This window comes from Coenobita brevimanus, chromosome 115 (genome assembly GCF_032717465.1).
Source record: "Coenobita brevimanus isolate Jiangsu-jjx chromosome 115, ASM3271746v2, whole genome shotgun sequence".
In the NCBI taxonomy this organism is placed as follows: domain Eukaryota; kingdom Metazoa; phylum Arthropoda; class Malacostraca; order Decapoda; family Coenobitidae; genus Coenobita; species Coenobita brevimanus.
The window spans coordinates 4,419,982-4,436,404 of record NC_137068.1 but is presented as its reverse complement, the minus strand read 5'-3'; the positions used below and the strand labels follow the sequence as shown (position 1 = coordinate 4,436,404).

At 39.7% G+C, this 16,423-nt stretch overlaps 1 protein-coding gene across 3 annotated transcripts in view; it reads right to left on the bottom strand.

Annotated features, from left to right (window-relative positions):
• The window catches only part of LOC145418541 (eukaryotic translation initiation factor 4 gamma 3-like), a 536,301-nt gene that overhangs the window by 142,325 nt on the left and 377,553 nt on the right, over positions 1 to 16,423 (bottom strand). The window contains exon 1 of one of the 3 annotated variants that reach the window (XM_080286909.1): positions 1,838 to 2,259. The exons of the other annotated variants lie outside the window; for them this stretch is intronic. Coding sequence (XP_080143035.1) covers positions 1,838 to 1,924 — 87 coding nt within the window. The 5' untranslated portion in view covers positions 1,925 to 2,259. Of the gene's footprint in view, positions 1 to 1,837; positions 2,260 to 16,423 lie in introns of those variants that run through there. 3 annotated transcript variants of the gene reach the window in all.

The window sequence follows — 16,423 nt, the reverse complement described above, 5'->3', positions numbered from 1 at the left end:
CCTTGAGGTCAAGGCCACTGACTGGGTGTGGAAGTGTTGCCGCTCACGAGTGAATAATTCCCCCCCCCCCCAGTATTGGCATATGCCTACTATTTTGTCCTGCATATTAGCTTATGATTATAAATGTGATAATTCCTCGCCCTTAAAATTACAGTAAAAGCCAGTAAATGTGAGCATTTTTCCCTAGCAACACCTGTACAAGCTATGCTTGGGTCTATGGAGGTACGTACTTTACCTTAGGCCAGACTGGGTGTGTCAGTGTTGCCACTCACAAGAATTACATGAATTATTTCTTTTACTTTGGCTATTGGCATATTTTTTCTTTTTTCAGGCTCATTATCTTATATCCATAACTGTGATATTATTACCCACCCTAAAACTACGCTAAAAACCATTAAAAGTGACTACAATTTCTTTTAGCAACACTGTACAATATGTATGCCATGTTTCTGTGTTACTGTATAAATATTTTATGCATAATATTATTACTGTTGATTCATCCATCAAAATACACAAGTGTCAGTTTTATTCATCTGAATTTATCGTACTTGTGATGCCTTATACACAAATAGCTTCTGTTTCACATCGCAAGTTGGGGAAACGTGGCACCATTGTACACAGGTGCGGGCCACACCAAAGCCGCACATTTATGCGAGTACTACTATAGCCTAAATTATCTAATAAGTATTTCTGCACCTTACAAAAATGCTACAACACCAGAAAAACAAAAACATTAGGAAATCAACATGAAACTATCACAAAACGAAAACTCTGAAGTCAACTTATAGAAGTATTTTGCAAATGTAAAAAGCTTCATAAAAACAGTGGGGAAATCCTTGTCTTACTGGAAAATGAAAAAGAAAGAGTTAAGATCAAGAAAGTCAACTGGTAAAATAATAATCTCTTGATCAGGGAAGTCAACTGGTAAATAATTTCACATCAATTCTAGTTTCTGAAGTACAGTATTTGCATTAGAAACTGACTGAACTCTCACCACACACAAAAATCCTTTCAGAAAAGAGACTGCAGTACCGTACTCTAAAAAGGGTAGCTATTTGTCATAACCTATAAACTTAATGGAAATTAGTTTGCATACCTCCGTGATCACTCTTTACCAAATTTATCAACCACAATAAGATGCAACAATATCAGTACTGGGAATAAATCAGTTAATTTTACATTACTAAAAGCCATCCCTTTACCCAGCCTATATGGTATATAATGTTTCTTTTTGCAGATGCATTAAGAACAAACACCCATGTACACCACAATTCATGCAAAAAATATACATATACATTTTTAAACGTTTACATACCCTTAATGGCTGATTTCTATAAATTTAAAAAATCTACAAAATTACCTTAAACAAAAAATTAACTTGAAACTACAGCATGACATTTCAAGTTAAAACAGATGGTGCTATAATACCATATATTATCAACCTCCTAATCAACATATCTTAATACTCATTTTCTTTCACCTACTCAACAGTTTAAAAAGGCAAAAAACAATGAATTTGGAAATTTGCTAAATGGTTTCCAAGAATTTAATTCACCTTCAAACAACCCAATGACCTTGATTTTTTCTTTCTTGTGTAGGTATGTGGATGTATGAAGATAAAGTGACAAACTGAGTTCGGTCTGAGAAACAATAAAAACATTTCAGTCACGTCCTAAGAATGGATGGTGGACCTTCAAACACCCTAACGACCTTGGAATTTTTTCCTTTTAACATAATGAACGCGTGGGGAAATTATGGCTAAAACTGAGGTGGGAGTAAATGTGGGATAATAATATGGCAAATGGCGGTGATAAGGTACGATGTGTGAGGTACTTACCCCCTGTACAACATAGTAGGCGCCGCCACTATTGGGGGGCACCCCGCCCGCCGGCGGGTAGCCGTTCGGGTAGCTGTTTGGAAACATCACTCACTCAATGGTCTACAATTTATGGTGGCAATGGGACAGGGTGAGGTAGGTGAAAAATAGTTGCACTGGTGGGCCATATGTTTTGATCACTAACACATGACTCCAGCCACCAGCACCGCACTTTCACAAACGTCTCACGTTGGTAGGTAGGCTTCCTCAGCCCAGCTGCTGCCCGCCTCCTCGTCTCCCTATACCACTCGGGCCTCGCTTCTATTCCCACTTATTTACCGCTTCAAACACACCCGTCAGTAGTTAGAAAACCACAATCTACTTCCCAAACCAATAAACGGCACGTGGAAATAGTGCAGAGAGTGTTTGTAGAGGCGTAAAGAGTAAGGCGCGGTGCACATGTGGCAGACCAACTCCCCCGCGCCCCGTAAGATGGCTCCACCGCCGACCCGCACTACACCACGTGACCAACATAACCGCCAATTTTGAATCACTACCCTCTGCATAAACTCCCCGCCTGTCTCACACTTACTACTCTCTCTGTTTTGCCCATGCTTATTTGTATTTATCTTTTCCTGTTTTTCTTAAATAACTAAACCACGTGACCATCACAAACGTCAATTCTGAATCATCGCCCTCTACACAAACACCCTGCTTGTCTCGTAGGCCTTCTTACTACTACTGTATCTAATTTCACCTATGTTTGCCGTATTCTTTACCTATTATTAATACCTATACCACGTGACCAATGCAACTGCCAATTTTGAATCGCTACCCTCTATGCAATATTTGTTGTAATACCGATCACAACACCACATGACCACCACAACCGCCAGTTCTGAATCAATGCTGTACACTTAAATTCCATTTTTTCCAATTATATTTACACGGAATGACCTCCCCCACTCTAGCTTGTCTCGTACATATTACTCAATGTTTATTTTCCAGTACTCATCTTTACCTCCTCAATAATCATTCAATTTATCTTATTTACAGAATTACTTCTACCACCTGTTTGGCTCATAATGTTCTCAAATTTGCCTATGTTTATTTCCTTTCTTTATTTATACCTATCAATCAATTTATCTTGCTAATTAACCACCAATTTTGACTCACTCCATTATACATGTTATCCACTTGCCTGATACCGTACATATTTCTATCGGTATCAACTATCACCAGATGCCTTAATCCTGCCATAAATGAACCACCTCCATGTCACACTGTCCTATGCCATCCCCTCCATCTCATCCTTGGTGTCCCCATCCCCCTTTCCTCCCTCTACCGCACTCGCACACCCTCCTAGTCAGTCTCTCATTCTCCATCCTCTCCACACAGCCAAACCATCTCAAAATATTTCTCCTAATGCTTCCTAGCACTTCCACATCTACCTATCCCCTTTCCTCCTTCCACCTAACTCACATACACTCTCCTAGTCAGTCTCTCATTTTCCATCCTCTCCACATAGCCAAACCATCTCAAAATATTTCTCCTAATGCTTTCTAGCACTTCCACGTTAACATCACACTGCTCCTTCACTTTTTCATTTTGTCTGTCTCCATATAAATCAACATGATCCTATCATAACTACAACCGAAGATGGCTATATAATCATTCATTAATCTGATGTATTCAAGTTAATATTTCCCCTAATTTTATGTTCATAAGTCTGAAAGGGTGATGGTATATTGCACTGAACTGAACACTTGCAAGGTTTAGTATCTGAACAATGGGTATTTTCACTCACCTTTGATGCCGGAAGTCATACCTTCATTTCATTATTATTCAGTCATGGCTGATAAAATACAAAACATTACAGCATCACTTCCAATTTACTCACCCAACAACCCTCAATAAACTGCCTACTTCCAATGCTTGGGAGCATTTTACTAGTTTTTCACTTGTACTGGGCCATGGTCAAGTCCCACGCATTTCAATTTCTCCAACAAATATATCCTGTATTGCATCATCTCATAGAGTTTGAAAAATTAAATAAGATCAATGGTAATATTTGCACTTTATCACCTGGTGGCCTAAATATCAGAATACTGTACTTGTACTTTATCCTGTGTTCACAATATTTAGTGTGAAAAGCATTCTTATCTTCTTCTGACAGTTGTACAGTACATGCACAGGAACAAACCATATCTGAAAGCTAGCCATATCTGTCACATGGTTAGTGCCCACACTGCAGTCTCTTACATATTAAATGAGTAAATAGCTCTACATCAACCATTTTTGTCATAATTCATATCATTTATAAAGGCTCTAACATGCTTGCATGCATCAGCTTTGGTAGCCTAAAGGCAGCTCTACACACTGGTCGATCTCTGGCAGCTTCCCTATTCAGTTCTTTATATACATTAGGTCACACTCTATGATCTCATCACAGGTCTTTTTTGGGTCTGCTTCATGAAACCCTACCCCTGACATTCACACTTCTCACCTTCTGCATTCATCATCATCCTCCATCCTCTCAACATGCCCAAACCATCTCAATCTATCCCTGATCATCACAACAACAATATATAAAAATCCCATCCTTCCTCTCAACTCTTCATGCATAATCCTAGACCCCCCCAGGCCTCACATTCTGGGCATGAACTACACATCCAACTAATCACTGTCATTTCAGTATGTTTGAATAACCTTTCTTTACTGCCAGATGTCACTACCATATGGCATTACACTTCTAACACATGCTGCATACAAATCACTTAGCACAGAGGGAAAGTCCTGTCAATCGTAGGAGAGGCAACAGCTCCCTGAACTTCCTCCAACCACTCCTTACATAACATGTCTCAAATAACTAAACTCCTCCACACACTGATGAAACTCTCTAGCAAGATCAATCCTTTCACATTTGAAAATCTCTACATACTCTTTTCAACACACCATACACATGAAATCAGCACTATTTTACTGCCTATCTCTAGTACCACTACAGCTCTTATGCACCCACTTATCACAAACACTACACAAAATGGAGTTACTTCCCACACCCTTGTAACAAACTGCACATGGCCACACTCCCTCTGCTTTAGCAGATATCATCACTTCTGCTTTATCCACATTTCCTCTCAAACCCTTGAGTCTTATTCAGTCTCTCCATTTCCTAAATCTCGCCTCCATCTCCCTTTCACTCTGCACAATCAACAGGTTGTCAGCATACAACCTCTCCCATGGGAGTCCACTTCTTGTGTGAGAGCTTCAAGCGCCATGATAAACAATAAGGGGCTCAAGACTGACCTCTGATACATGCCACCATTCATGGGTAACTCATCATTCATATCTCCATTCAGTCTCGTCTGGGTGCAAGCACCCACATACATTGCCATAACCACTCTAACCAGCCAATCCTTGATCCCAGGCTTTCTCACTGTCAACTTCAGAACCTTCCTAGGGACTGTTAAAGGCCATCTCCAAATCAACAAAAACAAACAACGGCCCACTTTTCTTTCCTACATTTTTTTTCTGAACCTGTTGGGTAATGAATATGACATCGGTGGTCCCATTGCCTGCCATAAACCCAAACTGCATCTCATCAATATTCATTCTTTCCCTTATCACAACTTCTAGGATTCTCTCCACTGCCTTCAATATTTGGTCCAAAAGTTTTATGCCTCTGTAATTTCCCCCTTCCAGGCCATCATCCTTCCCCTTATATACATTTACAATCACACTCTTCAGAGAGTCATCTGGGACAACACACTCATATATAATTGTATTTATCAAATCAGTCACTAAACCCACTCTCTATACCTCCTGAGGCCTTCAGCATTTCAGCAGTCAACCCAGACACACCTGCTGCCTTCCCTATCTGCAACCTGCCTATTGCCTTACTCACAGCAGCAGCAGCAATCAAAGGCCAGGGGAAAAACACCGGATATGCTGACTCCAAATCTTCCCTGTTCCAGTCAAATTCCTCATTCAGCAAGCAGTTATAATGCTCTCTTCAGACATGTTTAATATCCCCACTGTCCACCACTACCTTTCCTTCATCACTCTTCACACACTGCTCACCTATGATATCCCATTTTCCCTCTTCATCTGCTTTACCATCTTAAATACCATACTCTTCCTTTCAGCTAGGGGGGGGGGTGAGAGAGAGAGAGAGAGAGAGAGAGAAAATCTAGGTTAAAACAACTTAAAACTCACAGCCAAGGCACAACAGACAAAATTATGAATGGTATGGATTCTTCCTTCAGTTAAGTGAAGTATGTTCCTTAATGACAAAATGTGTAAATGTGAGTCTTCCAGAGCTTGAATGCATGTACTGGGTACCCAAGGGGTTTATAGTAACAATTATATAACTTAATATATAAGAACATGAACCACAGCTTGTCAAAAACAGGATATGGTAACTTTGGTCAACGCTACAAGCATTACAAAGAAAAAGAAAAAAATCCATACTACACTTCATATATGTTGGGCAGAAGAAGGAGTTTGATAGACTGCCAAGGTAAGTCACTACAATGGTTAATGGGATAGCTGCTTATGTGTGTGATGTGTGTGTGGGGGGGGAAGGGGGCTGATTAACTTTTTAAGTGTGATCAAATTATACAGTTTGTTTTCATCTGGTGGAACTTGGCCACTCACATAACTTGAATACTAATCATGGTGGTTGCATGAATTTCAATGAGCCTTGGCTGTGATGTAGGAGTGAATCTCCTTGGTTACATGTCAAATTAACCATCATTCTGGTGACAACTAAACCAAGCTGAAAGAGGTTTGGGATCTTTGTCACATGAAATAAACTGACTATAGGAATTTTATTCAGCTGACAGAAATCCCTTGACATCAAAGCATTAAAAAAAAATTAAAAATGTCTGAAATAATCCTATGGCAATGAGAAAAACCATGCATTCAAAGATCTGATCCCTTAAAATATTATTTCTAACACCAAAAAAATTTCTTCAACTTTGGGGTGGCTTTTTAAACTGGAGGAGTTAAATATGGCCTTGATTAACCCCTTAACTGTGGGGCGTCACTTTCGTGACGCTTGGGAGCAAGGGATCATACCACGGGGTGTCGCTTTTGTGATTCTGTGTTATTTTGAATTCACCCGGGCTTCCAAGTGGGGGCTTGTATCATCTATCAGTACTGCCAATGTCCAACACTAGTCAGCACTCCTAATCTCATCTGTACTCCCATCCGCTGATGACAATTTAGCCATTTCTCCCCGTTCTTGACTCCCCTCCCTACCCCCCCTCCATTACCCTATCCTCTCGCCTGACTGGCCGTGCTACGCTAAGTAAATCTTCCCTGGAATTTTTCACTGATTTCATCCATTGAAATAAGCCCTATGCCCTATTCTTATACCAAATAATATATACAAGAAAGAAATAAGGTAAGTGAGAGTGCCATACACCTGGAATTGGCTAATTATCACCTGACAACACTTCACTTTCAATCGTTCGCTAATTTTCGCTGTTTATTTCCCCTTGAAATATGCCGTATAATCTATTTTCGTAATAACTATACATATAAGGAGGGAAGGGAGAAGCCTAAGTGATATTTACATTCACCTGGAACTACCTAATTTATAATGTATTGTCTAGATTTCCTGCCAATCATTTCTTTGCTATAAATAGCTGTGTCAAGAGGCTGAACGTTGGCAGTACTGCTTTCCCTAGGTAGGCCTCCACCCCGGCCCACCCTTATCAGTTCACTCTCACCTTCCAGTGTGGGGGTACCTCTGTTCACTCTTGCTAGCTTCAGGGCCTTTTCACCCCCATGCAAAGGGCCCTGTGACCTTTACCCCCTACTAAACCTCGTGTAGAAAGAGGTAAAGGGCTGACAATTGATAAAAGAGTAACTATGATCTTTCTGTTGAGTAAAACAGTGCAAGTGGAATTGTAAATAATGTGTAAATAATGTGTAAACAGCAAGTGAAAGTAATGAATGTAAATATACGTGAACAGTGGAAAATAGTTTTATAAGTTACTTCAAGTGACAGTGCATAACACAGTGTAAATAAAATAGAGATGTATATAACGTAAATAAAATAGAGAACGTAAATAGAAATGTAAATGAGTAGTATTATAAGAATACAAGTATATACCCTAGGAGTAATGAAAGTGAAAGTTTCACTCTAGCATGTCTGAATACTATGAGTTATGAGAGTGAAGATGAAAGTGACATTCACTCTCAATGCTAGTATACAGGACGAGAAAGTGAATGCTACGTATTTTACTGAAAGAAATTGAATCCCTACAGTGACAATAAACTAATACTACTGAAGGAAACTTATGAATAAAGACTGTACATATATATAAGTGTTATATAGTAACAGAAATATAAAGTGTGAGGGGTTTTATGAATAATAAATGACAGAGTACCAAGAGTGAACTAGCGCAAGTGCGGCGGTCAGACGCACTCGTAATTTTCATTGTTTTCACAGTTGTTGTTTTTTTTGGAGTATGGATCCCAAACTACCTGAAAATCATAGAGTAGTGTTTATAGTGTTAACATCTGGCTGTGGTAATCATATTACGGGTTGTCGGGAAGTGTAAAGTGGAGACTTCATTACCCAACTTCAGAGGTCTCCACAAGTCCTACGGTAACCGACGAAGGCTCAATAAACATTCCAGGGGAAAGCTGAAGGTATGTGCCATAAGCATATGTAATTTTAATATTCTTGGACTAATAACTGATTTTTGGCAAATATTTTTTGAGAGTGTGTCGGAGCCCGAATAACCCCGCGGCACACGCAAAACATTGGTAAACATGCCCGCGGTGTAGGGGTTAACCCTTACAGTGCTGGAGAGGAATGCCTTCATGTGGTGGCATTGATATAATTGGGTGATGGAGCTGCCCAGTTATACAGATGTCTCGGCTCCTTCCCTAGCCCTAAAAAGGATTAACTTAAGCCCGCAGTCCACCAGGTTCACTTTTCGGACAAACCTGGGGCTACAATAACAACTACTACTACTACTACTAGTGCTACTACCACCACCAAGTTCACGTTTTGGATGAACCTGGGGCTATAACAACAACAACAACAACAACTACTACTACTACTACTACTACTCCTACAACTACTACTACTACTACTACTCCTACAACTACTACTACTACTACTACTACCACTACCACCACCACCAGGTTCACGTTTCGGACGAACCTGGGGCTACAACAACAACAACAACTACTACTACTACTACTGCTTGGGATCTGCACTAACAATTTGTCTACTGGCAACAAGAATAGAATATGGACATGCCATGTAAGTAACCAGACTGAAGATATGAAGTTGGTCATGGCACTACAAAATATGGAAACAAATGAACTGTAGTGTACAAGATGAAGATACTGATGAGTGATTTGTACAGTTTAGTCAAATACTCACGTTTGTTCACTCCCCCCCCCCCCCCCGAAGTCATAGATGCCTGAGTAGGATGTAGTGGACAAAGGTGCATATTATCACCCTGAAATGGATGATGATATGCACCTCTGTTCATTATGTCACATTTAAACATCTATTAATCCAACAATGAAACAGAGGGAGGAAAGGCAAACAGACTTTAACATCTGACTGTACAGGAGGGATGGTGCTAGAGAGAGATGCTTTCACATGGTGGCACCAATATAACCAGGTGGCTCTTACAAACAACTCTCAACTCCCTCCTTATCTCCTGGAAGGAGGGTGGTGGACTACAGAAAAAGGAGAATTTCAGCCTGCAATCCATCATATTCATGTTCATATAAGCCTTAGGTCATAACATGAATACAAAAGGTTAGTTTTCAGACTTTTTTTTTTTTTTTTTTTTTTTTTAAATACTTTACAGTGGGAATCTGTGATGGCTTGCCTCTGGAGCTCTTGTAATCTGATGATCAAGAACTTACAGCAAACAGATGGAGGAGGAGATGGTACATACAGGCAGTCCACACGTAAAATTTGTCATATTTTAAGCTGCTGATACATTAACACCTGTTTTTCACATAAAGCTGCTCTTGATTCATTATAAAGTTGTTTTAATATTAGGTCAAAATGGTGTTGGATAGGGATGTCTTCACTCGATGACACTGATACAGTATGGTCTGCACAAACGTCCCTCAATTCCTATCCTTCATCCCAAAGGAGGATGGTGAACTGTAGGAGAAGGGCAACTTCTGCCTGCAGTCCACCAGGTTCACATTCCAATGAGCCTAAGGCTAAAATACTGAGAATAAAATCACGACTTACTGTTTGTCCCTCAATCATGGACCAAATTCACGCCTCATTGAAAGCTGTTCACTTAACGTTCCATTTTGCCTGTACAAAGCCCTTTAATTAGGGTGCTGAAGAGGGTAATGTGAGTGAGTCTGAAGGTGGGAGGAGGATTGGTAGGCCAAGAAAAATGTGGATGGAAAGAAAGGTATGGAAGTTGATAAAGTTAGGGCACCAACAAGGGATCAAGCTGGTTGAATAAACTTTGTATGGAGGTTTGTATGTTGAGGGTGTGGCATCTATTTTCATTTTAACATGACAGTTCTGAGATTGATTTTGACATGTAATAAAGATGCTGCTTGTGGAAAGGCCATGATTCCATGGGGAGTGAATGGTGAATGAATGGGTGTGTGGCCCATATCTCTGGGCATGGTGTTGATTAGTTCATACTCTTTCCCTTTCCTGGTTTTCTGTACCCTATCTCATTCCACCTGCAAGTGGGAAACACAGGCAGGATGATGATGATGATGATGATCATAAACCATTTGAGTATCAAATCTAACATGAAGTGTTTACAAACCCATATCTAGTCTTGTGGGGTGAAGCCAGGATACTGGGGCCAGCATGATGTGTGAATGCACCCACTTTTGTACTTTCTGTATTATTGTTCCAGTTCCTACCTAACTCCATCTTTAAGCAGAGAAAAAATGATGATGATGATTATGATGATGATTATGATAATGATGATGATGATGATGATGATGACAATGATGACATCAACAATGATGACTACTCTGTTGGGTGGTGGAGGGAATGATACTTATGATGAGCACTCTGTTGAGTGGTGAACTGAATATGGCTTCATGACACCCTGCATTATGCAGAGTGGTTGTGTTTTGCTCTTTAGTGACAGGGATGATGCAGCAAACAGTTAAAGAGTGAGATATATCATTCACTGATGGGATGAATTCTGTGCCTCACATTAACCCCTCAATGGCCCCCAGCATCGAATCACATCATACAGTACCAGTGCTGTAGGCATCGAATTAGTGCAATTAATAAAAAAATGCAAACAATTATGCCAGTGGTATGTTTACATGAACCTACTCTATCATCCTAAGCATTCCGACAGTCAGTTCATCTTGTGTGTTATCACCCACTGGCGTACATGTTACATTATTGGCAAGTACAGTAAATAGTCACTTGAATTTTTCTGTGATTCATAGTGCATCAGAGATTAGATTTAGGACATAAAACACACATTGCCAGGTGTGCCAGATGATTCTCTTCACATCTTTAAAAAAAAAAAAAAAAAGAAGAAGAAGATCCCAGGGCCGACCTATGGTGCACACAAATGTACAGTACTACCTCACAGCAATTAAGGGGTTAATGTGGCCCTTAACTGGACAAATTTATTTCTTGATGAAGGTGATTTGTATCTGTGATGTCTATCATCGTCATTCTGACTTACCCCCCCACCCCCACCACCACCTAAGGATTTGGTGAGGTAGGATCCTGACACAGAGAAAGACCAGATACAGAAGTGGAAAGACCATCAACACCATGACCAATGATGTAACCCACACAGTGATTTACACACCATTTAGGCTGGTTCCACCTCACATCCTGTTAACATTCACAAGGCTTTACTTTCTTACAATAACAACATTACATGTCTGTGGATAATGTGACTATTAATCCATAGAATACAAGTTCCTAACAAGCCTGCACTTCAAATTTTGCTCATTCCATGGGTTAAAATTGTGTGGATGAACTGCTGGTAAACTGATCTCATTTAAATTCTTTTGGCCACTGATTGTACTTGTGTCTTTTTAGGGCACTAAACCTATAAGCAGCCTCAGGATTTTTGCTGTTGTTACGGCTATAATTATTACTCCTCCGCCTCATCCCTCGTGAACTCCCATCTTTTGACTGAAGTCAAGCACTCGTCCACCTCACGCTACCAGCGCTCCATCTGTTGACTGGATTTGATACTACTAGTTTCCCAACATGTCACCTGACTTTCCCTCCCTTTTTCTGTGTGAAGCGAGGTTGCCTGATTATCTGGTTTCCCGCGCAAGTTCAGTTCACACTCATCCTCTGCCCTGGGAATATCTTAGTGAACCACTCCTGACCTTTACCTGGAAGCCTGTGTTATAGGGAACCCATCTTCAACGCCTTCTTTTGCTGTAAACCATGAGTATCAGTTTTCTCCTTGCATTAGTTCATTAATCTTCTGATGGTGAATGGCTTTAGGTATTTATATTGTTTTTTTCTTAGGTTTAGTTAGGTTTAGGGTTGTAATTATTGTATGTTTAGTTTGTTAAATTAAATGAATAATCAACCAAATCATTATCAATCTACCCTGTAGTTTGTCTAGTTGCATAGTGTTCATGATCCTTCTCTTTTCTTATTGCTTTCCATGGGTCTTCATAGGGTAGATACAGTTAAATACTCCCCATGGATCGTAATAAATGGCGACCGTGACAGGACCTATTTCAGCTAGACAGACATTTACAGTAATGGTGTTTTGAGGGGTTGCTGTTGCTTGTTCCCATAGATTTTAAATTTTCCTTGATGTATTTAGCATTTTGGTATTAGTGTGAAACTTGTTTCCATTCGATTTAAAATCCTTGATGCAATAAACATTTTGGTATTTGTGTGAACTTGTCAGCACATAGGTTTATAGGTTCAGGAGTCTTCATAGAACTTATCTTTCATTTTTAACGAAATACAGGGTCGTTATAAGTTCTATCAAATGTGGGGAATATATCCGGATCGTTTATAATGCCGTATCCCACGCTCCAGTGAGGTCTACATCTGCTAGTTGCGATAGGGCAAGTGGCTAGTTTGATACACTCACTCTTCCAAGTCCCAGATTATTCAAGAATCAAAGTTGTTTTGTCTTATCCTATAATCAGGGGTAATCCGGATCATGCTAAAAGCCGTCATCCTCTGCTCTTAATCATAGACAACGACTTTCGTAAGTTAATATTTTGGTCAAGGCTCTGGAAGTTTCAGGACTTCAAAGAGTTTTCTTCCTGTAATCTGTGTCTAAAATATAACTTACCATAATTTTCTCATACATTTTAATCATGTTTGACCTTCAAAAATTTGTTGAAAATCCTAGCCATGAGCAATTAAAAGACTTAAAGAAAGATGAGTGGAAAAGCATTGCTACCTACTTCCAAATAGAAATTGAATCTCGTATGACAAAAGAGGTCTTAAAAAACACAATTATAGAGTCTTTAGTTCAAGGGAAGTCCTGGGGACAGAGGCTATTGATGTTTTGACTCCTATGAGTTATTCCTTTCCTACTAGGGTTGATAATCCTTATTCAACTCATACTAAACAAGGACACAGTGACCCAGTGGAGATGGAAAGATTAAGATTAGAATATCAGCTTAAGATAGAACAATTAGCTCAAGAAGAGAGAATGAAAACAGAACAATTAGCTCAAGAAAAGATAATGAGAACAGAACAATTAGCTCAAGAAGAAAGAATGAGAACAGAACAATTAGCTCAAGAAGAGAGAATGAGAACAGAACAATTAGCTCAAGAAGAGAGAGTAAAAATGAAAGAATTACAAATAAGAGAGCTTGAAGCAAATGCAAATTCAAACCTTAGGGAAAAGGAAATTGAATTGAGAGAGAAATTAACTGCGTTTAAACCACACAAGGAAGCTGCTTTATTGCCTCAGTTTGATGAGAATGATGTGGATGGATTTTTAAACACATTTGAGCACATTGCCAAGAAAAATGAGTGGCCTGAACAACACTGGATATCAGTCTTGGTCCCAAAGCTGATCGGAAAAGCTCAGAGAGTTTATAATAGTTTTGATGATAAAAATGATTATAATGGTTTAAAGACTAGTATTCTTCGTGCATATTCAATTTCTCCTGATGGATATCGACAGAAGTTCAGAAAACATGTAAAATCAATTTCTCATACTTATGTGGAGTTTGCAAATGATAAATTAAGACAGTTTAAGAAATGGCTTGAAACAACTAACACCTCAACATTTTCAGACCTGGTTAATCTCATGGTTTTGGAAGAGTGGAAGAGTAAGTTGCCATTCACCATCCTGAAGCATGTGGAGGAGCAAGGACAGAAGGATCTCATGAAAGCAGCGGAGTTGGCTGACGCCTATGATTTATTGATGGGATCTCTAAATAACAGGAGTGGTTCCATCTCAGGTGTTAAGTACTCCTCTGGTGTAAGCTCCGGTATGGTGGGTGGTAAGCAGAGCTCTTCACACTTGATGCCTTGGACTCAAAATATCTCCAATATATCCTGTAGTTATTGCAAAAAGCCAGGTCATTCTATCCAGTCCTGCAAACACCCTAATTGTAAAACTTCAAAAAACATGTTTAACCCCAAAGAAAAATCTCCTCCTTGAAATTGAAAAGCCAGTAGTGACTTATGATTCAAATAAGCCTCATCAGAATTCCTTCCTTCCTTTTATGTTTCAGGGTACAGTCTCACTGAATAAAGATGATGAGTCATATCCCATTACTATCTTGAGAGATACTGGAGCATCTCAATCAATTTTGGTCAGAAATGCTATTCCTTGTGTATCTAGTGCCTTCACTGGGAGAAGGTGATTTTGTCTGACCTTTCATCTAATCCTCCTATCCCTTAGCTGAAGTTTATCTCCAGTGTGACCTTTTATCTGGAAATGTTAAAGTAGCTGTCAGAGAAGACCCTTTGCCAGTCAAGGGATCTCATCTGCTATTGGGAAATGATTTGGCAGGAGAACTCATTGTGCCTATGGTTTCAGTGGTTGAAAACCCTTTAACTGAGAGCCCAACTGAGATTCTAGATACTGTTGCTCCCCACTTATTTCCCTCCTGTGTTGTAACTAGGTCACAGAAGGCTAAAAAGAACAAAATCAATCCATTACCACCACCTGCTCCCAAGGAATATCTGCTGGATCAGACTATCTCAAAAGAAAACCTAATTAAAGCTCAGAAGGCTGATCCATCACTTGCTACCCTGAGACATGCTGCAGTCGAAGGTAAAGACCTAAATACATTGCCTTGTTTTTACTTCCATGATGGCGTTTTGATGAGAGCTTATAGACCACCAGAACTAAAACATCTTGATACCTGGTCAGAAATCCACCAAGTTGTGATTCCCAAATCTGTCAGACAATCCATCCTTAAACTGGCTCATGACGGGATAGCTGGTCACCTAGGGGTCTTAAAAACTTACAAAAAATCCTACAACATTACTATTGGTCAGGTCTTAGAAAGGATGTTTCTACTTTTATGAAAACTTGTCATGTTTGTCAAGTGGCTGGTAAACCTAATGAACAGCTTAAGTCTGCTCCACTCCATGCAATTCCTGTAGTGACAGCACCTTTTGAAAAGGTAGTTATTGATTGTGTGGGACCTCTACCTAGGACAAAGAAAGGTAACCAGTACTTATTTACTATCATGGATACTGCAACAAGATACCCTGAAGTCTATCCCCTCAGAAATATCACCTCTAAAACTATAATGAAATCCCTGCTTCATTTGTTCACTGCATTTGGCATCCCTAAAGAAATCCAATCGGATCAAGGGGACGAATTTTACCAGTAGGCTTTTCAAAAAAGTTATGGAGGAACTAGAGGTTAAACATGTCACTTCCTCGGCTTATCACCCACAATCCCAGGGCTGTTTAGAAAGGTTCCACCAGACCTTTAAATCAATGTTGAAAAAGTATTGCTTGGAAAACCACAAGGAATGGGATGAAGGCATAGACTTTCTTCTTTTTGCTATAAGGGAGTGTCCTCAGGAGTCTTTAGGATATTCTCCATTTGAGGTATTATATGGACGACAAATAAGGGGTCCCTTGAAGCTTCTGAAAGATCAGTGGTTTAACAGCACTACTCAAGAAAGTCCATCTGTATCTCACTATATTGATAATTTAAGATCTAGATTATCAGAAGTCAGAACGATTGCTAAAGATACCTTATTAAAGGCTCAGTGTAAAATGGAAAGACTTCAACATCCATCGTCTGTTGCACACAGTTACTCCCCAGGAGACAAGGTCTTGCTCTTTCTTCCCATTCCAGGTAGTCCCCTCAGGAGTAAATTCACTGGCCCATATGTAGTTGCCAAAAAACTATCAAAGTTGAATTATGTAGTACACACCCCAGATAGACGTAAAGACTCTCAACTTGTTCATGTGAATTTAATGAAACCTTATTTTACTAGATGCCCAGAGGAGCACTATGCAGAGAGAAATGAGATGAACCCTGTACTGTTTGTGGGAACGGAGCCAGAGCCAGAGCCAGAGACTTCAGACTTGACAAACCCAGAATTGGACCTACCCCAACCGTCCGGTAACCTACCTAACAGCATGATCATGGAATCTCTATGTGATTACCTATCAAGTTTGACCAACAT